The sequence below is a fragment of the Cyprinodon tularosa genome, unplaced genomic scaffold, assembly GCF_016077235.1.
Source record: "Cyprinodon tularosa strain WSP-4 unplaced genomic scaffold, ASM1607723v1 ctg123, whole genome shotgun sequence".
Lineage (NCBI taxonomy): Eukaryota > Metazoa > Chordata > Actinopteri > Cyprinodontiformes > Cyprinodontidae > Cyprinodon > Cyprinodon tularosa.
The window spans coordinates 383,866-406,976 of NW_024038037.1; the positions used below are offsets into that span (position 1 = coordinate 383,866).

At 39.6% G+C, this 23,111-nt stretch overlaps 1 protein-coding gene across 1 annotated transcript in view; it reads right to left on the reverse strand.

Annotated features, from left to right (window-relative positions):
- Positions 1 to 13,564, reverse strand: part of efnb2a (ephrin-B2a) — a 31,859-nt gene extending 18,295 nt beyond the window's left edge. The window contains exons 1-2 of the mRNA XM_038276208.1: positions 12,790 to 13,564; positions 759 to 1,042 (exon numbers count right to left, since the gene is read on the reverse strand). Of these exons, the coding sequence (XP_038132136.1) occupies positions 759 to 1,042; positions 12,790 to 12,902 (397 nt within the window). The 5' untranslated portion in view covers positions 12,903 to 13,564. The remainder of the gene's footprint in view (positions 1 to 758; positions 1,043 to 12,789) is intronic.
- Positions 13,565 to 23,111: the final 9,547 nt, after the last annotated feature.

A 23,111-nucleotide genomic window follows, 5' to 3' on the forward strand; every position in this document is an offset into this window, starting at 1 on the left:
GAACGTCTCAAACCAGCAGCTGAATCAGGAGCAGTTTTTCTTTCACATGAAGGAAAATGATATAATAGGAAGATTTCAAATAAAAAGCCTCTTCTAACTGTTTGTTTTCCTCTTAAAGAACCTGAGCAGAAGTCTAGATTCTGGTCCAGCGATCGGCGGAGCAGCTCTAATGAGGTGAACTCCGTCTCTCTCTGTGAATCTAAACAGACCTGATCAGCTCTAGCTGCTCAGACTCCTCAACCTTCAGACGTGCCTCGCCATGCAAATAACCAGCCGGCCCCGGCGGACACAAACAAGGAGGCCACTGTGAGGCTCTGAGGGAGCAGATCAAACTGTGCAGGAGTCTGCCGCTGCCGCCGCTGCCGCTGCAGAGCTCGGTCTGAAGCAGCCTCCCTGCTCCTCTTTCATCCTCGCCTCACTCTCCTTTCTTCCCTGTAAGAAATATGGCCTTCCCCACTGTGACAGCTCACAGATGGCAGTGGCAGAGCATCGCAGATGGTCCGATCTGCAGCACAACCCCCCCCCCCCCACACACACACACACACACACACACCCCTTCCGATCGGCGCCACACAGATGGTTCAGTCCGCCTCCCATGTTTCAAACCAGGGGGCCGTCGCAAAAACCCGTCAGAGCTTCCTCTCAGGAAGGCATTAGAGGAAACCAGCGAGGCGGAGTGGACACACCTGCTGATGGACAGGTCCAGCAAAGACAGGAGCCTCAGTAACTCAGGGGGGGTTCAGGAACGCCATACTCACAGATGATGTAGTAGTCCTTCCCCTTGAAGAACTCCAGCCCCCACAGGTTGGGGCTGAACTCCTGAAACTTCAGGGTGAATTTCACATCCTGGTCGGGCTTCACGCAGTTCAGCAGCGGCGTGTCGGCCTTGGTGATGGTGCAGCTCTCCAGCTGCTCCCTGGGCACCATGTAAACCTTGTAATACTCCACGCCGTCGGGCACCCCGCCGTCCACCCGGGGGCACACAATGTCCAGCTTGTCCCCGATCTGCGGGTATAAAACCACGCCTTGGCCCAGAACAAATCTGGAAGGAGAGAAAGGAGAGGAATGTGAGAAAAAGAAAATCTGATGGCGGCTCATTCATTATGCACGAGGGACGGAGAGCGCGCTACTGAGCCGCTCAATACTCGCAAAAACAGAGGAGCCGCTTTAATTATTAATGCGCTAATTACTAATGGTGTCCATTAATTTTAGATGATGGCGCACCACCACGTCTGAACCCCAAAAAAATGCTTTAAAGTCAGCACCGATGGAGGGAGCGGCTAATCAGAGCATCCAGATGCTAGCTGGGAGGAAAACGGACATTTCTGCTGACGATACGATGGAGGAAAAGCTCCACCTGTTAGCGTGCTAGCAAGCTAGCACCTAATAGTGATGAGTTTCATAGACATTCTATACGAAGACGCCTCATTGGACACTAATCACTAATGGTGTCCATTAATTTTAGATGATGGCGCACCACCACGTCTGAACCCAAAAAAATGCTTTAAAGTCAGCACCGATGGAGGGAGCGGCTAATCAGAGCATCCAGATGCTAGCTGGGAGGAAAACGGACATTTCTGCTGACGATGCGATGGAGGAAAAGCTCCACCTGTTAGCATGTTAGCAAGCTAGCTTCTAATAGTGATTAGTTTCTTGGACATTCTATGCGAAGACGCCTCATTGGACGCTGTCGGCAGCGAGGCTGACGTGCCTAGAGGGCGGCCATCTTGGATCGGACCATAAAAAATATTAACTTTACTCTCTAATTTTCCTCTATAGATCATAATACTCATTATCAAAGAACAATCCTAAAAAATACTGAATTATAATCCTTATATACTATATAAATATATTATATTTGTCTTATATTAATATAAAACTTAGCGTTTATCATATTAAAGTTTATTTGCAAAATATATAACTGAGCATATATCTCATCCAATTTTAGTTTAGTTTCAATAGTTTTTAATCTGAATAAGTATGTGTAATCTAACTGAAAGGTAATTTTCAAATTTGTTTTGGTCTTTTATTGGGTTACGACCTGTAAAAATTATTGTAATATAATCTCTGATTGTCTTTTATCTGATTAAAATGAGATCTAAGGTGCCTCCTATTTATTCTGACAGCAGCTGTCTGAACTGTGGTCTGATCCAAGATGGCCGCCCTCTAGGCCCGTTGGCCAGCGTCCAGCGAGGCGTCTACATATATAACGCTTATGATGAATTGACATGCGGAAGAAAAGCTGCTGAGTAACAGAAGAGCTGGAGAAACACTGGTTGCCATGAAGATTCCCTCCCTTTCCGAGGCGCTGTAAAAAGAAACGACTCTTTCTTTTAAAGAACCCAAAAGGTGAAGCAAACATATTCCTGAGCAGAAAGGGTGGCAGGACCTTCTGGCAGCTCTACATGTAAATGTTTATGTGCCTGCAGAGCTTCATGTAGGAAATACGACAGCTTAAGGAGCGCCGTCAGAGCCGGCGCTGAAAGAAACATTCAGAGCTGGAATATAACGAGGTCTGGTTCACAGTCTGACACGAAACAGCAGCTCCGACGGCGGCTGGGAGCAAAATGGATGAAAGGAGATTTAAAAAACCATCATATTCTGATCTATAACCCATAATTCATAGAGATCAACCTGTGGACACGTTTAAAAACTGGACAAAATGATATTTTCTGTCTGATATTTAAACTAAAACAGGGTTTCAGCCCCTGACCCCATAGAGAACAGCGCCACACGCTGGTGACCCCAGAAAATACATCCAATTATTTCACTCTATATAGTGAAGTTTTTAGATTAATTTGAAATAAATTTATTTAAATTAATTTATTATTATTTAGTTGGACATTTATTAATTTTTTTATTGTAAGTTTTATAATTTAATTATATATTTACTTTGATTACTTAATTTAATATTTTGTATCTAAAATATAATATCTACATGTTTTATGGTACATTTATTTATTTTATGAGACATTCATTTAAGTGCATTTTAATCACTCATTATGGCCCCTTCATATTCATTTGGAAAATCCTCTAATGAGCCCCTATTCAGAGTTTCATGGCCCCCATGAGGGCCCCGACCCCCATTATGAGCGCCCCTGCTGTAGAGCAAAGTATGGCTGCTTAATGGACGGATTCTCTGAGCCCTAACAGCTAAAACTCATTTAGGTCGACGGCTTCTGCCCACAGAAAAGAACCACAAATGACTTTTCACCCAAACTATTCAAACTTTTTTTTTTATCTATTATAATAACAAAAAAAAAAACACTTTTTGTTTTTTTCTTTCTAATTAATGCTTCCATATATTTGACTTTGCTTCTGTATGATCATATTTATTGTTTAGTTTAATTTCTGTATAGGATCTGAAGACCTTGAAATTGTTTATCTGCGACCCCCAGTGGAGCCACGACCCCACCTTTGAGAACCCCAGCTCTACAGGATGTTTAAGCTTTTTCAGTAATTATTTACATGCATTTTTACTTTAGGCTTTATTATTGGCCCTGAATGGATAAATAAACAGGATAGATGATGTTTTAAGGCTGCATAGTGAGCAATCATCAGCATTTTAAAAAGCAACGGAAGAATAATAAGAACTTCTTTGATTATTAATAAATGTTTATCAGCTTCTTCCTGAGAAACTCAGCAGCTGTTATTGAATTTCCACTAATTTCCCCCAGAAGCAGAGAAAGAAGAACCCTGAGCAGGAAGGGAAACCCTCGGATTTATCTGCTGGGTGGATTTCATTGGAAACGTTAACCACCGATGCTCAGGGGGCCTTTTACACACATACTGGGAACACTGGTGCGTATAAATAGACATGAATGCGTTTTACCAGGAACATGGAGGAAAACAGGACTGACAGATGAAGGCGGAGCCAAAAAACACCAAAGATATTCCCTTAAAAACGACTTTCAAAATGCCTCATTGCTTAAATAGAAATAAATTGATTGATTATATTCCTGGTTTAATATGAAAGTTCTAATTTTCCATAAAACTGCAGCGTACTGGGAACTCTGGGAGGATTGATAGTTCATGAAGACAACAAAGCTTTTTTTAGCTCCTTAATCTGAAGCGTTTCTTCTCCTCCTGCCTCCACCGTCACCAAACATCACCTCCTTTGCTTCAGGCAGGTGTGGGCCACCTAAACTCCACCCAGCACCATCTAACCAGGCCTCCCTCCCTCCTCCGCCCGCTCAGGGTGCCCGTCCTGAACGTCTTCACCCCTCTGCACCATCTGCCATCGTCCCTCTGAGTCTGGAAGGAAACGGGCAGCGGGTGGAGATGGAGGGAGGCCCCCGTCCCCTGGAACCAGCCTCCTCCTACAGGAGGCGCAGCGTGAGCTTCCTGCACAGCGAGCCTCAGGGCCCGACTCTGCCTCATATCAGAGCTGAGCTTCTAATGAAGAGCACAGTGGGGGATTATAGATCACAGTTAAAAGAGCTGTGTCATTTTTATAGAGCATCCTTCTATTAACAAAGATGTCAAGATTCAGTGATTGTCTCAACAAAAATTAACATTTTGAAGGATAAAAATACAACTTTGACCCTAAATTTAACATAAAAAGTGGATCTAATTTAGGGAGGATGAAGGAGGTAAAAGAAAAAAGGAGGAAAATATGATCTATGTTGCTAAAAAGCGAAAAATTTGACCAGAATTAACAGAGTGAATTACAGGTGTCGCCCCCTGGCGGTGAGGAGACAGAATGCAGCTTCGGTCCAGCTAAAATATTTCTCAAATAATTCCTTTACTGTAAAGAGAAGTTTGATTGAAACGTTTGGCTGCTGCATCAAGGTGCTTTTATTTCCTGAAATAGGATCTTTTTTTTGTTTCCAACCGGAGAAATTAATACAACACCTAAACAGCGTTAAAGAAAATGATGTTTTCTTGGCCGACGTTCTGAGAGCGTTTGGGAAACGAGTGCAGAAATGAGGAGGTGGTGATGGGATGAGAAGCATCCCGGAGCAGATAAACCTTCAGGCTGCGTTCGGATCTCTGCAGGATAAATATGAAGTCATTCTGTGTGAAAACAAACATGACTGAAGGTTTAAAAAAAAAAAGATTTGAATGGAGAAATGTTTTTTAAAGCTGTGGGAATGATTGTTGTGGACAACTTAAAGTGACTGAATGGATGATTAATAATCTGATTATCAAAGCCTTTCACTTCTGACTACTTAAGAGTAAATTTAACTTCAAAAGGTGAATAAAAGACGTCCTGGAAATGAATAGACATGATTTCACTAGATAAATTACCTGGAATAAGACTTCCTGTCTCTATTGTCCCCTTTTAAAGCAAAGTTTATATAATTATCTTACTTCTTTATTCACCGGATCTATCTAGAGGTCAGCATCAGCAGAGTTTGACTGAATTAAATAAAAATTTTAAATATCTAACCTCAATTTTAAAACATTAATTTCTGCAGTTTTTCTTTGTTTGTACGGGTCTCTAAATGTGCTTTATTCATAATTCACCTCTCTGTCCAGGTTTACATATTTAAACTAAATGTTGATTGATTGATTGATTTCACATCTTTTTTTTTACTCAAATTTATAACAAAAAAGCAGAAAAAAGACCTAAATCCAACCTCTGATCTACGTCATTTATTCAGCAGACATGAAAGTTAATGGATTCGTATTAAAATGTTTTTATTCGCCTCTTAAAGCCATAAAACTTGGTTTTCCTCCAGATTTCCACCCATCAGGCGACTCTGAGCTCCAAGCGAAGCAGAAAACTTCCTGCCGCGGTCGGATCTAGCCTCCACCACCGTGACGCCGGTTTAACCGGGTGCCTGAAACGGCTCTGCGGATCCAAACAGGTGCTCCAGAGACGGATCATGTTTCCCCCCACCTTCTCCCAGTACGCTTCAAACCAAAGCCTTTAATGGACCCGGCTTCATCCCTCATAAATCAGCAGAGCCTCGGTCTGCTCCCCGAACCCAAACCAGACGGAATCCAATGTTAAAACTGATCTAGAACACTCTGATCTATATTTGCTAAAAGATTTACTTAATGGATTAATAAAATAATCTGTTCATTTACAGAGTTTTTTTACTCTTCTCAATCTAAAAGATCAATATATGTAATAATTCCTGGATTAACTGGATTCATGTTTAACTTTAATACCTGAAAAATTAGATTTTTTGCACAGATAAGGAAACAAAATCGGTCTTATTAATTTATTGAAAGTGCAATACGCTTTATGTCTAAATTCAGACTTGTTTTTAAATCAGTTTCTGCTGCAGCTGAATGTTTGCCCTGATGAACAGATTAAAGGATCTAAACTTCTGTATCAACACGGTTTGGAGGAAGAAGAATCCAAAATGGCGTCTAAAGCGCAGAGAAGCTTTAAGTAACTAGTTACAGTTACTTTGACTTTAACTTTTGCTCCCTAATTTTTAACTGTTATTTCAGAAAATAGTTTTGCTGCTTCATCCACTGCAAGAAGTTCCCTGGAAGTGGAAAAAGTTTAGTTTTAAACGGAGGCGCTGCAGATAAAGACTCAGTAAACCGGTTTATATTCTGTAACCTGCTGTGAAATCTGGAGAATAAAGAATATTTACACTGATGGTTTTAATGAGCTGCTGCTGCGACGATCAGTTATACATTAAAGGAAAAGTTTCTACACTGTAAAAAATGTCCATCTAAAAAAAGCCTTCAAATCTTAGATGGAACCAAAGTTTTTTATCTTGTTTTTAAATTGATATTCTAATCAGATTATTAACTTTTAAGATGATTCTGCTTGAAATAAAAGCAAAAATCTACCAGATCAGTTAAACAACGACTTCTTTAAATCATAAAGTCTCAGATTATTGCACATTTTAAATAGAATATTCTCCAAATTACATTCATAATTCTTGATTATCATATTAATCTTAAAACAAGATGAGAAACTATTTTTGTTAGATCTAAAATTGCTAGACTTACGCTAAAAAACTTAGGGATGGAAATTTGTGTTGAAATAATTATTTTTATTCAATATGAGCAGCTTAGATTATTTACAGATGGAAAAGGATTAATCATGAAAAAACAACTGAAACTAATTTTTTCAGCATTTCTTCTTTATTTGGATAAGGGTAAATAAACTTATTTTAAGACATTTTAACTTCTTTTACATCATAAATGATCAACTTTTAATCAATTATCTTACTACAGTCTTTAAAAAATACTATAATTGGAAAATAATTTTACATTTCAGCCTGTTTAATGCGACCAGAAATAGCAAATCATGTTATGATGAGTTTTCAGTCCTTAGAAGCGACTTTTATAAAATATAGAGCAGAAAAGATGAATTTACCAGAAATAAGTAAAAAATTCTTAAATTAAGTGTATTTACTTTTAATTTGAGTGGGTAAATTAAATGCTTTGCCAATAGAATGAGTATTTTTACTCTTAAAAGAAGATATTTAGATAAAATGCACCTGAAATAAGACAATGCAATTGAGTTTTCTTATTTTAAATGTAAATTGTTTTGTTTCATTGGCAAAATGTGTCTTTTACCTGCTCAATCCCAGAACAAATGCACTTATTTTAGGAAAAAATAACTTATCTAGATTTCCATTTTTTGCAGTGTAAAAAGCAGATAAAAGCGTTAAATGTGAGAAAAAAAGGTTCTCAGAACAAGTAAAAAATCAAGACTTCATGAATTCAGGTCCTAAAGCAAAACTGGACGGTTAAAGTTAGAACAAATAAATTAACATTTCTGAATCTGAGGGCTTTTTTTTAATCTTTGTAAAAATCAAATAAACTGTTTTTTTATTACTTTAAGAATAGAATAGAATAGAAACTCCCTTTATTGTCCCACAATGGGGGAATTCTGATGTTTACAGCATCAAAAAGATTATAGAAGAAATGGTCACTAAAATGTGGACCTTATGCATGAGAATAACATAAAAGGGGAAAATAACGTACAGTAAAGTGTTTTAACAATATCAAACTGTTGGAGAAAATACATCATGTTTTAACTCCAGTAAAAACATAAAGAAGTTCTTTTCTCCCTCAGGACGAGTTTTTGGGTTTTTTCCTCTGATGTTTCTGTTTTAAAGCCGTTCTGCTGCGACCTGAAGCCTGTTTATTTTATTCACGTTTTAGTCGGTTCGGTTCTGCTCCTTTATGAAACCCAAACTGTGTCGGTGCTTTAGCCCCCATCTTCCTCCTCCTCTGCAGCAAACTGCTGCATAATGTGAACATTGAATAAAAGCCTGACGAAGGAGCAGAAAGGCTCCAACTGTTGGCCGCTGAGAGGCGGACGAAGGGCAAATATGACCCCTTCTGGAGCGTCTTCGTCATTTAGGGATGAAGACGTGAGGTCAGGAGAGCGGAGGACGACTGGAACCTGCAGAAAGGAGCGAGGAAAGGTCACGGATAACGGCTCGGAGCGCAGAGGGAGGGAAAACAAATGACAGCATTCCATCTCCTGATTGTAAAAGTGTTCATGCAGACCTAAACCGCCCAGCAACAGGCTGTGAGGCACACTTAGCCTCCGCCTAACTTCTGCCTAACAGCGTCCTTCCTAACAGAGACCCTCCATAAATATTCCCAAAGCAAAGAGCCTGAAGCAGCCGAACACAGATCAGGATTGAAAGGAGGTCAAAGGTCGTCCTTTAACCCTCCAGCCTCATCTTCATCAGCTCCTCTTCACCTGCTTCTCCTCCATGTTTGTGTTCGTCTTCACCTCTGCTTCCTGTTCCTGCTTCCCTGTCCGACGCCTCCCACCTGATCTCAGACCTCGATTCTTTCCTCTGTTTGCACAATATGAGTCGGATCAATAATTTAAAACCACAAACTCTGCTTCAGGAGAAAAAAACACGACTGGAACAAAAAAACGTCACATCAGAGAAACTGAAACCAACCAGATCAGACTAAATATTTAATATATAAAGTCATTTAAAGCAGAAAAATGAGTCCGAACACATTCAGGGTTTTTACTTCTACCTAAACTTTTCACTTTTTTAAATATTTCAACCTGAATGTGCCTTAAAAACACAATTTGAGACGTTTGCAGGGAATTATTTAACTTGAACAACTGCAAATTTAAACTCTGAGTGGAGTTTTAATGTAAATATATCAAACTATTGACATTATTTGAACTATTTCAAACAAGTATGAAGAAAATCGGTTTAATCTGATGCTAAATGGGGATAAAATCCATCTAGAAACTCTGAAGTTTTCCTCCTTTTTATTCAGGATCTGGAGGAAAAAACATTTCTAGACGTAAACAAGTGGAGATTATTTTAACTTTCTGTGTTTTTAAAGCAGTTAAAGGCCTAAAAAGGCGGATTTCTGTGAGCTGAGCTCAGGAATGGACACAGTCTGCAGAGTCTGTCCTCTGCTCAGCTAACGCTCAGGAATGGACACAGACTGCAGTCTGTCCTCTGCTCAGCTAACGCTCAGGAATGGACACAGACTGCAGAGTCTGTCCTCTGCTCAGCTAACGCTCAGGAATGGACACAGACTGCAGAGTCTGTCCTCTGCTCAGCTAACGCTCAGGAATGGACACAGACTGCAGTCTGTCCTCTGCTCAGCTAACGCTCAGGAATGGACACAGACTGCAGTCTGTCCTCTGCTCAGCTAACGCTCAGGAATGGACACAGACTGCAGAGTCTGTCCTCTGCTCAGCTAACGCTCAGGAATGGACACAGACTGCAGAGTCTGTCCTCTGCTCAGCTAACGCTCAGGAATGGACACAGTCTGCAGAGTCTGTCCTCTGCTCAGCTAACGCTCAGGAATGGACACAGTCTGCAGAGTCTGTCCTCTGCTCAGCTAACGCTCAGGAATGGACACAGTCCACAGAGTCTGTCCTCTGCTCAGCTAACGCTCAGGAATGGACACAGTCTGCAGAGTCTGTCCTCTGCTCAGCTAACGCTCAGGAATGGACACAGTCTGCAGAGTCTGTCCTCTGCTCAGCTAACGCTCAGGTCTGGGCAGGACAGAGACGCAGCAGCGGAGGGTTAATCCACGCAGAGAGGGACGGGGTCGTTACTCCCCTCTTACTTTCATCCTGTAATCCAGACTCAGACATAATTACCCTCCGTACCCTCAGACCTTCCCTTGCTTCCTTCCCTCTTTCACTTCTTTCCTTCTAGCCTGAAAGTTGGACGGTAAATAGAACCTACATGTTGGATCTCTTTTATTTTAACTTTAACCTCTTTTATGATGGAACCCCCCCTCCCCTTCACCATCAGCACCGCATTTACAAAAGCACCCAGAGAGGTGCCCCCGCCGCTGCCCGGTCACAAAGGGCCTTTGGGGTTTTCTCTGTAATCTCTTAATGAACTGCAGCGGAGGAGCCGCAGCGCCGCGTTTCCATATCCCATGTAAAGCAAGGCTGCCTTTTGTTTCTCCCTCCCAACTACAAAATGGATTAGCAGTTGGAGGTGGGGGGGTGGGGGGGGGGATTGTTGGGGTCACTCTCTTGTTTTTCTGAGGAGGCTCGTTTAAAAAAGAAAGAAAAAAAGGGCAGTAAAGCAGCAACAATGAGGTTTAATCTATGGAGAAGCAGTTAGAGGATAGCCTCAAACACACAGCAACCGGCCTCAGCTCTGACTAAACTAAAACCAGAGCTGGACTCAATAGAAACCAACCGATCTTCCTGATTTCTGTTAAACTTTTAATTTTTGTTTTTTTTTATTTAAGTTTGTTTCCTAAATACTTATAAGACACAAACAAGTAGAAAAAAAATGTCCTGCCTGTTATTTAATAAATAAAACGAAGCGATTATTCCGGTTTCTGCAACTCAGTTTGGATTGTTTTCAACTCAAAGTTGAATTTAAGGGATGGAAACGGTTTTATTTCTTATATTTGATGCATTTAATTAATTATTTAAGAGTTTAAGAGTTAAACACGTGTTTTAAAAATCAGCCGATTCCACTCACAGCAATCGGTGCATTCTTAGTAATGAAGAGGATTTTTTTTTTATTTTTTTTCTTAAGCTTGAGCTGAAAAAGTTTATATTTGAGGGAAATCTTAAATTTTTTAAGTCAGGTTTAAAAAAAGCTGCAAAGATCCAAAAAGAAGCAAAAATGTTGAGCTGCGCTTCAAACACAGATGTCTGCAGATCAAATCCGACTTGGGGTCGACCTGCTGACATGTTCCCACTTTTCAAATGATGCTGAATCTGCAGCTTCGTGGGACGTTACCAATCTACATCCTAGATCTATGTGGAGGTTGAAAGCAGCCTGAGATTAACCCACATTTTCTTTCCTTTCCATCATCATCATCATCATCATCATCATCATCATGTCCCCAGCCTAAAATCTATACCAACAGCACAACTGCTCCTGATATTTTATTGACTCTCTGGACGTTTGGAGCTGAAATGGCTCAATGTTTGTTAAAGAAATAAAGTTAATATGTTAAGATAAAGAGACTCCCAGTTCTTAATAATCCAGAAATGACTCTGATGTTTTAATATTATCAGAAAATATAACATTTTTAGAGAGAAACTAAAGTATCTGAGCTGTTTTTTAATTAGTTTGAAGGATTTTAACATGAATTCGTTTATTTTTTGTCACCAAACAGCGAAAAAAGTGCCTTTAAAAAATAAATAAAAGGTGCCTTTAAGCAGGTGAGACATTTCCCCACAGAGTAAATGATTTATAGTTAAAATGATATTCTGCTAAATTATCTCAGTTCAAATTGCAGAATAAACTCATGCTGAGACTTTTTTTTATAATCTATAAATCAACCGAATCAAGCAGCTTTCTGACTTTTACTAAAACTCTCCTCTAAGCTTTTAAAAGGCGCTTTTTCTTCTGCGCCTTTTGCGCACAGAAATGATGCGGATGGATGAGGCCGACAGGCTGCAGAGCGGTGGGACGGGGTGGGGTGGGGTGGGGGGGTGCACGGGTACAGGCTGCATTGCATACCCCCCCCCCCCCCTCCAATGTGGAGGAAGGTTACCTCCACATTTCTCCGCGCTATGAGCAGCAGAGTTTGGACATTTTGGAGTTTAGTCCGTGACTAAAACGGACACAAAGACTGGACCCCCCCACAGCAGTAGAAATCCCCCCCTCCCTCTTTAGCTTCACTAGTTAAAGCGTTTATTTCTGGCCCATCAGCAAGAGAAGGAGAAAAAACACCTCATCTGTTTGTGTTCTGACGCAAACAGCTAAAGTTTGACTTGAGAATCGGAATAAAGAAGTTTTTACGCACAGCGGCGCTCTGCGGCGGCCTGTCTGTGTTCAGTTTTATCTCCGCGGCCACATTTCCAGCTGAACCGACTCGAAAATCCGCCTCATTGTTCAGAAAAAAGAAACATTTCAGGCCCGCAAAGTCTCCCAAACTGCCTGCTCTCCATTCCTGCCCCAACTGACCTGGAATTATGGCCCAAAACACACAAACAGTCCTCAGATTTTAAACGTTTTTCTATATAAATATTGGGATTAAATCCTATTTGGAAATTAAACAGAATCTTCTTTTAGATGCATTTTTAGAGAAGCGCAAACTGCGCTGCGTTTATCCGCAGAATTTACCCGCATGGAGCCGCGCTGGATCTGAGCGGCCCCGCAATGTTCCTACAGCCCAGATCAGGCAACTCAGCATACTGCCCCCCCCCCCCCCCCCCCCAACCTGAGCGAGGATGAAATCAACATTTTAATAAACTGTTTTAAAGGAGCGGATAAGAAGGAAGATTTAAAAATTTAAAATAAATATAATAAATAGAGGAATTAGATGGATTATTTTTGAGTCCTTTCATATAAAATCCTCCCTTTATTTCCCATTAATTGATTTTGATGCATTTTTCTCCCCGCGCGGTCATGGCGCATCGATCAGTGCGCATTTCGCTCCTCTTACTTGGTGTTGGTGGTGTTCCAGTAGATGGACTCCAGGATGAGCGGCCGACACAAGTCCAGCTCCAAGGCGAGGAAGAAAACTCCTAAATAATATCTCCACATCGAGTCCCCCATGGTGTCCGCGCGCCTCCGGGCTGCGCCGCCGTGTATGTCCACGCACAAAAAAATCAAAAAGCAAGAGCAGAACCAGGGGGAAAGGGGTGGGGGGGAGGTGGGTGAGGAGAAAAATCTTCAGATTATATCCCGATCCAGGTCATAGGGAGCCAACCATCAGAGCATCTCCAGCAGAGAGGGACCTGCTCCAAGGCGCACGGCGGCTCTTCGCTCAGGGCGCAGCGCCTCAGTATTCCGCCCGCTTCAAGCCGCTCACATCCATCCTTCAGAGAGGAGCAGACAAATATAAATCCCTCTGCGCGTAAAAAGCCAACATCCAAAGCCAGCAGGGCCGGAGAGGCAGAGATATTCCGCTTTCAGCTGGAGGTGGAAGGAGTGAGGGTGACAGCAGCGCAAAAATGGAACAATGAGGTCGGATGGTCAGAATGAACAAAATGAGCAGATGTGTGGATGAGAGATGCTGGGATGGAGCTTCTCATACTAAGCAGGTCCTCTTCCCCCGATAAAAGAAAAACACAGAAGCAAACAAATGAAAAACTCCAAGAACAGGGGAGAAGAGTCCCGCAGATCCGGTCCTCCCGCACAGTAACGCACGCAGGGCAGGGAGGGTGACGCCTGAGCGGCTGCAGCTCTCTGACCAGGCTGGGAAGTAACTGAGAGACACGCAGACTGGGAATATTTGCTGGAGCTGCTCCCGACCTGGCCCCGCCCCCCTGGACGCTGATTGGCCGCTCGGCGGGAGAACTTAAGAAGAGGGAAGCTGTCAATCAAAGGAGGCAACCGGTTCAGCGGGGTGAGAAATTACAGCAGAGCTCTGCTAATGTCAACAGGCTGCTGCTGAATTACACTGTAAATCATCCTGAGGACTCAAATAACGCAACACATGCAGCTATAATTATTAAAACAAACAATTAGAATAATAATAATAATAATGATAATAATGATAATAATAAAAGGAAAGTAGAAATCACACCTTTGCAGGTGAATCAAGCAGAAAAGCTTCAGCTTGCATCAAACCTTCAGACTGATTTGGTGAAAAAGCAGAAAAGCTTCCAGATCTCTGAACCTGCAGCTCCTCTGCAGCTGCAGCTCATTTACAGGCCTAGAGCGCCCACTAGCGGACAAACTCATTACCAGTAAAACCAGGGACTGAAGAATATGAACATCTGCAGCGATTAAAGGAGATAATTCTGCATTAAAATTAATATTTTTCTAAACTGACAACTTTTTAAAGTCGATTTGGATTCAATCAATAAAACTTCTTTACATGATTCCACAGATTCTAGAAGAATTGATGAGTTTTTAATCCAAGGAGGAAGTTTTTTGTTTGATTTTTTCGTAGAATAATTAAAATTTCTTTCTTTCTTTCTTTCTTTCTTTCTTTCTTTCTTTCTTTCTTTCTTTCTTTCTTTCTTTCTTTCTTTCTTTCTGTTATATATTCATTTAAAATCTGTCAGACGTGTTAATTAATTAAATCAATGTTAAATGCTAAAAAAAAAAAAAAACTTTAAATGTTAAAGCTAATTTTAAACCCGTGTTAGTTTAATAAAATTAATTAGCTTAGTTTGAACTTTGAAAATGGAATAATGAGGGTGTGAATGTTCTGCTAATATGAGCTTTTAATTTACGCCATATAAATATTATTTGTCGATTAAAATGAAATAAATCAAACCGTAGCTAAAAGGAGTTGTCATCAGTTTATAGATATAAGGATATAGATTTTAAAATTCTAAATATTTCAATCTAAATAAACATCAGTTCCACTGCTGCAGTTTTCCTGATTCTCTGCTGATGTTTTTATAAAGTTATCAGGTTTATCCTAGATCATAAAAAAGGAAACAAAACTACAGATTAGTGTTAAAGAACTAATAGTTTGAATTATTTAGATGATGACTTGCAGCTAATCCAGACAGAAAAATCTGTTTTTCCAGAAATTGTGACACAGAAGCAGAAAGTTCTGTTTTAATGAAATCTGCTGACAGTTTAACCAACAATGCATCAAAGGAAAGTTCAGTGGAAGGAAGAAGTTTAGGGAAAAAGAAAAAAAAAAAGTTTTTAAGAGTTTGCAGAAGACAAACACAGACAATATATGAGCAACAATTATAGAACTTAGTTCCATAGACAAATTAAAGTGTGTTTAATTTAAATAACAATCATCCCAGAGCCTGGAGCGGAACAGAATCCAAACGGCTCCAAAGCGAAGGTTTCAGTCAGATGAGGGGATCTCATCATTCTTTCCTCTGGGAAGCTTCATGGAGACACTTTGGTTTCCCAGCAGTTTCCTAAAAACGGCTCATTGGATTCTCCTTTGCTTTTAAAGCCATAAATCAACAAACAAACAAAAACAAACCCTGGAAACACGTGGATGCTAATAACATAACAGCTCCACCGTTTTAACTGGAATTACTGAAATAAACAAAGTTTTTGCTTTTTTTCTCCGGTAATAAGATCCATCTAAGGACCGGTTTGTGGTTCAGATCCAACGAGTCGCTGAAGTTAGAAACGTTAAAATCGGCTGAGAATCCCCCCGCCTGCATGCAAAAATGGAAATCTCAATAAGTAATTTTTTTCTTAAAATAAGTGCATTTTTCCTTGAATTGAGGAGGTAAGTTATCAACGGAACAAGATGATGTCCTTTTAAAATAAGAAAAAAACAATGTTATTCTCTTATTTCAAGTGCATATTATCTAATTATCTTATTTTAAGAGTAAAAATACTCATTCCATTGGCAGATCATCTTATTTATCTGCTCAAATTAAGGGTAAAAACACTTAATTTAAGAATTTTTTACTTATTTCTGGATCGTTTTTGCAGTGCGGCGTTCAGACGGCTGAACTCCTTCGTTCCTCGAGCCATCAAGCTGTACGACTCCTCACTGGGGGGGGGGGGGGGGGGGTGATAGGAAGAGGAACAAGGGTCAGGCCCCCCCTCTTTGGACATCTTGTGCTAAACATTAAATATTGCCACTCATGTGTAATATTCTGCTCTCTCCCTGTGCAATAACTCAGACCATCTACACTGCAAAAACCATCTAGAAATAAGTACAAAATTTCTTACATTTAGTGTATTTAACCTTCATTTTAGTAGGTAAATAAGACAATTTGCCAATGGAATCAGTATTTCTACTCCTAAAATAAGAGAATTAGATAATATTCACTTGAAATAAGACAAAGCAATTGTTTTTTTCTTATTTTAAATGTAAATTGCCTTTTTCCATTGGCAAGGTGTCTCACTTATCTGCTCAATTCAAGATAAAATTCACTCAATTTAAGCAAAAATAACTCATACAGATTTCCATTTTTTGCAGTGTACTGTATAATTTAGCTCTTTATACGGTCAATCATCTCTGCAGTTTAGTGCAATAATAAGTCAGTATTTTTATATCTAAAGGAAACATATTCCAGGACATTACAACTTTTCTTATGCTCTTTTTTAACATTTACACTCTTTTTATATTTTCTGTTGTATTTTTATCTTTAGTTGCATCTTGCTTTAACCCTTTATACTCTATATAATTTATTGGGAGCAGAATTTCCCTGAAGGAGTAATCCCAGGGGATAAATAAAGCTGAGTCTAAGTCTAAGTCTGGAGGTTAAAGGAGGTTTGACACTTTGAATTCTTCATCAATAACAGTTTCCTCCTTTTCCAGCAAAACTCGTGCAAAGACAACAGCAGCAGCGGAACTGATGTTTATTTAGACTGAGATATTTAGAAACTGGAAAATCTATATCCTTATAAACTGATGATAAAGCAGAACATTGGTGTAAATTTGAAATTTGCCTCATTATTCTATTTTAGTAATTATTTAATTAAAGTTCAAACTAAGTTAATTAATTTTGTTAAACTAACATGAGTTTAGCTTTAACATTTAAAGTATTTTGTTAGCATTTAACATTGATTTAATTAATTAAGACCTTTGATAGATTTTAAATGAAGGAATGCCAAGTTTTTATCAGAAGAAAACCTGATTTAGAAAGAAAGAGTTTGAGTTTTAAATTGCCTTTATTACACAATCCAGCCATCAATAAAACAAAACAAAGTTAATAAAATAAAAACATCAAAACGCAAAAACTAAAGATTCTTCATCTACTGAACATAGAGCACCATTAACGCCCCACTTACTTACAAAAACATTTATACTCTTTGTCAATTTACAAAACTCTAATTCTACGCGAACACGAGTCTCTTAAATAACAAAGAAGCATCTTCCGTTTGACGACCATTCATTTAGTTCTTTCTTGAATCTTGATATCCATAATTCTAGTTTTGCCATTCCAAGAAAGAAAGAAAGAAAGAAAGAAAGAAAGAAAGAAAGAAAGAAAGAAAGAAAGATTGAATGCATTAATAACAGTTTTTTCCTTCTCCAGCCGCTGATTGAATCACCATGTTGGGCTCCATCAGGGCCTCATGGCTCCATAACATCCTTATATTATCTCCCAACATTGTTTTACAGTGTTGCTCTAAAAACATTGTTTTAAGGTTTTCACACCTTTGCAAAGGGCGTCTGTTGGCGGTCAGCCTCTAATTGAAGGGCCCCTCTCTCTAATTGAAGGGCCCCTCTGTCTCACACACCTCTCTCTCTGCTGTGGATTCAACTCCTGACGCTTTTCTGTGACCTGATCTGATCATGTTTGGCTCCTGCTGTGGATTCCAGCTGACCACGGCCTCCATTAGATGTTGATTGCAGCATTAATTCAATTGCTAACTAGTTAACGTTCATTAAACGGCTCTCACTAACAGGAAACCTTCCTTCTATTGTTTCTTTATCAAGCTTTTTGTCCGATAATAACGGCCCTGCTTTTTAAAATCTATTTAAAACTTTATTTATTCTGGCTAAAAACCCCTAAAACATGTTTAGATGTTATACTTCAGATATTTTTACAGATTAAAACCAGTTCCTCTGAGCTGCTGAGTCACCGGGGGCCCATGAAGCAGCAGCGGGGCCGCAGAGAGCCAAGCTGGGCTGGGGTGCTCCGATGCTGCCTGAAGGGGAGGAGAACCCAGGAGGAGGAAAAGGAGGATAAACTTTCAGAACAGAACCAACTTTTGGGGTCTATGTTACCATTCAGTCTGTCAGGGGCGCCATATTGCCGGGAAAGTTAGGAAGATTCTAAGGGCCCTTCATAGAGGGGGGGACAAAAGAAGAAAATATGTTTGATATAAAAAGATATCTAATCAAATCTAAAAAGAAAATCCAGCAGTAAAATATATTTTTTATGTTCTCCCTCATTTTTTAGCAGAAAGCATTGAAATGAAGCAGGAATAAATTGACCTTCAGACTCTTTTTATCTTCCAGTTTATTCAGTTTAAAGCTACACTATATTGCCAAAAGTATTTGCTCACCTGCCTTGACTCACATATGAGCTTAAGTGACATCCCGTTCCTAATCCATAGGGTTCAATATGACGTCGGTCCACCCTTTGCAGCTAGAACAGCTTCAACTCTTCTGGGAAGGCTGTCCACAAGGTTTAGGAGTGTGTTTATGGGAATTTTTGACCATTCTTCCAGAAGCGCATTTGTGAGGTCGCACACTGATGTTGGACGAGAAGGCCTGGCTCTCAGTCTCCGCTCTAATTCATCCCAAAGGTGTTCTATCGGGTTGAGGTCAGGACTCTGTGCAGGCCAGTCAAGTTCATCCACACCAGACTCTGTCATCCATGTCTTTATGGACCTTGCTTTGTGCACTGGTGCACAGTCATGTTGGAAGAGGAAGGGGCCAGCTCCAAACTGTTCCCACAAAGTTGGGAGCATGGAATTGTCCAAAATGTCTTGGTATGCTGAAGCATTCAGAGTTCCTTTCACTGGAACTAAGGGGCCAAGCCCAGCTCCTGAAAAACAACCCCACACCATAATCCCCCCTCCACCAAACTTTACACTTGGCACAATGCAGTCAGACAAGTACCGTTCTCCTGGCAACCGCCAAACCCAGACCCGTCCATCAGATTGCCAGATGGAGAAGCGCGATTCGTCACTCCAGAGAACGCGTCTCCACTGCTCTAGAGTCCAGTGGCGGCGTGCTTTACACCACCGCATCCGACGCTTTGCATTGCACTTGGTGATGTATGGCTTGGATGCAGCTGCTCGACCATGGAAACCCATTCCATGAAGCTCTCTGCGCACTGTTCTTGAGCTAATCTGAAGGCCACATGAAGTTTGGAGGTCTGTAGTGATTGACTCTGCAGAAAGTTGGCGACCTCTTCGCACTATGCGCGTCAGCATCCGCTGACCCCGCTCCGTCAGTTTACGTGGCCTACCACTTCGTGGCTGAGTTGCTGTCGTTCCCAAACACTTCCATTTTCTTATAATACAGCTGACAGTTGACTGTGGAATATTTAGGAGCGAGGAAATTTCACGACTGGATTTGTTGCACAGGTGGCATCCTATCACAGTTCCACGCTGGAATTCACTGAGCTCCTGAGAGCGACCCATTCTTTCACAAATGTTTGTAAAAACAGTCTGCATGCCTAGGTGCTTGAATTTATACACCTGTGGCCATGGAAGTGATTGGAACACCTGATTCCAATAATTTGGATGGGTGAGCAAATACTTTTGGCAATATAGTGTATATTAAACATTTTCCTGTTCTGATAATTTTCCTTTTTGGAAATTTTACAATAAAAATTACATTGAAAATGTAAATGATTGGCTTCAGTGCATCCTGATAGCAGTTATAAAGATTATTTTCTTTCTATTTCGTGAATAAAGTTCTAAAATTACGAGAATAAAGATCCAGCATTTTAAGAATAAAGTCTTAATATTAAGACAATAAGTTTTATTTTATGACAACTCCTACAAGAAGCCCTTTATTCCCTAAAATGAGGAATAGAGCATCATGTGAAGTTCTACTTTAGCATCGGTTTGACAAATCAGGAAATCTTTTAGCAGCAGCATCAAACTGGGCAGGATGTCAAAGTGGACTCTGGTTGCTGATTGGTGGAGCTGGTCGCCCGTCATCTGCTGGGCGGAGCTCCAAGATTTCTTTCTGAAACGGGTTGTTGTATGAATTTATAATATTTCTTCTTGTAATATTACGTTTTTCTTGTAATGTTATTCTTTATTCTCAAAATAAAGAATAAAATGTAAAAAAAAAAAATCTCTAACCTAACCCTAATACGCCGTCGTAAGATTTAAAGCTTGCATTCTTTTTTATTTTTATTTTTTTGGGGCGGGGTTATGTCTTTCATGGGACCCCAAATTCATGGTGACGCCCCTGCAGTCATTTCTAGCTTCTACTGGACCTAAAGGTCGGCATATTAAACTTTTATTTAAAAGTTAATTTAATGCAGTTATTAACAATAAAACTCTCACTGCTGGCAGTTTATATTTGTCACATTTTACATTTATCCAAATCCATAAAAAACATTTTGTCTAAAAAAGAAAAACATTTTTTTCTATCTGAACGAAGCTTAAATTCTCAGTTATTCTTTAATTCTATCCTAATTAAAAATTATTAATCACTGAATCAAGAGACCAATATTATGTCAAAGGAGGAAGAAAAAAAAATATCTTTCAAATTTTTAAACATTAGGCTACAATTTTTATTTTTGCTGCACTATAGAGCAACAGACTTAAGATAAATTACAACTTTATTGATCTCACACTGGAGAAATTAACCTCTGCATTTAACCCATCCGCTGGGGGAGCAGTGGGCTGCCATGGTGCGGCGCCTGGGGAGCAGTGTGGGGTTAAGGGTCTTGCTCAGGGACCCACAGTGCAGGTATTTGCAACCTTCTCAGAGCACAAGCGCTCTGCTCTAACCACTAGACCAACAATCCCCCAACATTATCAAAACCTCATTAAGGCATGAATTTAATACATTTCTAGTTATTAGAAATAAGGAACTTACATTTTTCTAACAAACCAACATCCTGATGCTAAATCAACAGCTTGGTGCTAAAGTTGTAGCTTCTTGTTTGAACAACTGGATAAACAGGAAGGTGTCATGTGACCAAATGTAGCTGTGCTGCTAGTGTTTGATTAAAGAATATAAAGTTCTCTCTTCATGGTGGGATAGTGTTTCTAAGTTTAAAAAATTATCAATTATGAACATTGTTTTATCTGTAAAATGAACTTTTTCTTTCCAAAAATGAATGAATGTCTTTTCCACCAAATACTTTGTGTCTGATACCAACCAGCACTGCTCTATCCTCCATGAGATCCACACGTTCAGCCTAAATATGACTTCAATCCAAAGTCTGAAGACGATTAACGAGATTAAACAGCTTTAGTTTCATCATTTCAGGTCAGAAACTGTCCTATCAAAATAAAAGCAGTCACTTTGTTGGGACGATTTTATTGGTTTCAGGGTCATTTTATTGTTACAGAAATGTGTTTTTACATGAACAGAAATACAGTTATTCCAAGAGAAAAAAAAAAAAAAAGAAATATTTCTATTTCTAAAACCTTACACTTCAAATTTTTTGAAAACTGTGTGGAATTTCCTCTTTTTCAACTGATCTAAAAACTCATTAACATCCAAAAGAATAAATTGATAATTCAGACTTAAAAATATGAAACCAGTCTTCAACATGATGCAAAAACATTCTAGTTTCTTAATCCAACAGAAATAAAAATGTTCCAGATGCCATTCAAGTTTTATTCTGCGAATAGTTTGTTTTCATTAAAAAAAGTGAAATATATTTGAAGGGTTTAGCTGCGTTTTCATCTAATTCTTTAAGTTTAAGACATCCACAGTTGTACAAAATAAACGTGTTCAATTTACTGAACAAAAAACAAACAAACAACAAAACGCATAAATAACTGCTTTATTAACATTAATGCCAATAGGAAGGTTGAGGTCACATGACCCGGAAGCTTATTGAGTGAACTTTGTTTCAAGCTAAATAAGTTTTGTAATTGAATATTTGGTAGAAACTTAAAATATTTGAATTAAAATGTTTTGAGATTAACTACTGACTTCTCAAATTAAATTGTTTGTTTTTTTTTTATTCATATTTATTTTTCATCTTTTTAAAAAATATTTTTTGAAAACAATTGAAATAAAAACCAAAAATTTTAAAGAAAAAACATTTGAAATGTCTAAATAAAAAAGAAAATGTTAGAAAATCTAAATAAAATTACTCTCAAAAACTACTTTAAATTTTCTAGATTTCTTTTTTTTATCTATAAAACATTTTCTTTGCTTGTAACAATAATGGAACATAATTCCCTCCAGTCGCTCGGCGATGGAGCTGCTTAATGGCGTCTTTAATACGTTAAGTTCTTAGATTTAAGCCCAAAAAATGAGGATCAACTTTGGTCGAGCGTCTAAATGTTGACGCTAACCTCAGGAGGCTAACGGCCTCAGAGGAAGAACGTTATCTGGTTAGCATTAGCGGACATGACAACTGGCTAACAAACGGCACAGAAGCAAAGCTGATGGGCGCGAGGGCGCCACTCAGTGGCTGGGAGGAGTCACACTGGTAGCTATTGCTTAAGAAAAAGTGAACTTATGAAAAACAGAAACTCCTGTTTGTTCATTTAGTCATCAGGATGGTTTAATAAAACATGAACATTTTCATCTTTAACAGTTCAGACCTGTTTTGCTGGACTCATGCAGCCTGAAATCCACCATTAGAAACATGAAATGTGGAGGTGAAGGACAAACGTCTAGAATGACCTTTAATACTTTAGAAAAACAATAATCTGAGGGTTTAAGGTTTGAAAGTTGGACATAAAAAAACAAAAAAACATTTGTTCCAGAAGGCTGCATTTCATTAGCTCAGTGAAAACTAAACGTTAGCATAACAGGAAGCTGGAGGATGTTTTCCTTCTTCCCCGCTGGTATTCACTAGGCTAAGCTAGGCTAAAGGTCTGGTTATCCTCCCGCAGCAGTGTGTCGCAGTTAGCCCGTCGCAGGTATGACGCAGATATAGAGCGGATGTAAAATTGACCATTCAAGGTCTCCTTTCTCTCCTCCATGCGACGCTTTAGGCCTGGTTATCCTCCCGCAGCAGTGTGTCGCAGTGAGCTTGTCGCAAATATTTTTGACTTATGCCCAACAGTGAAGCTTGTTCCGCGCTGTTATTTCATGCCATAATGCTAGAGGACCAATCAGGAACAAGCTGTGGGTCTAGATACGGCCGAGGCGGTGAGGAAGTGGGGGCGAGTTTGTGCGACAACGGAGGGACATGAGGGCCAAAAAGAGCAGGGATCCAGGTGGAAAAAGGGTCCCAGCGTTCTCGCGCACCTCGCTCTTCTAGCTGCTCC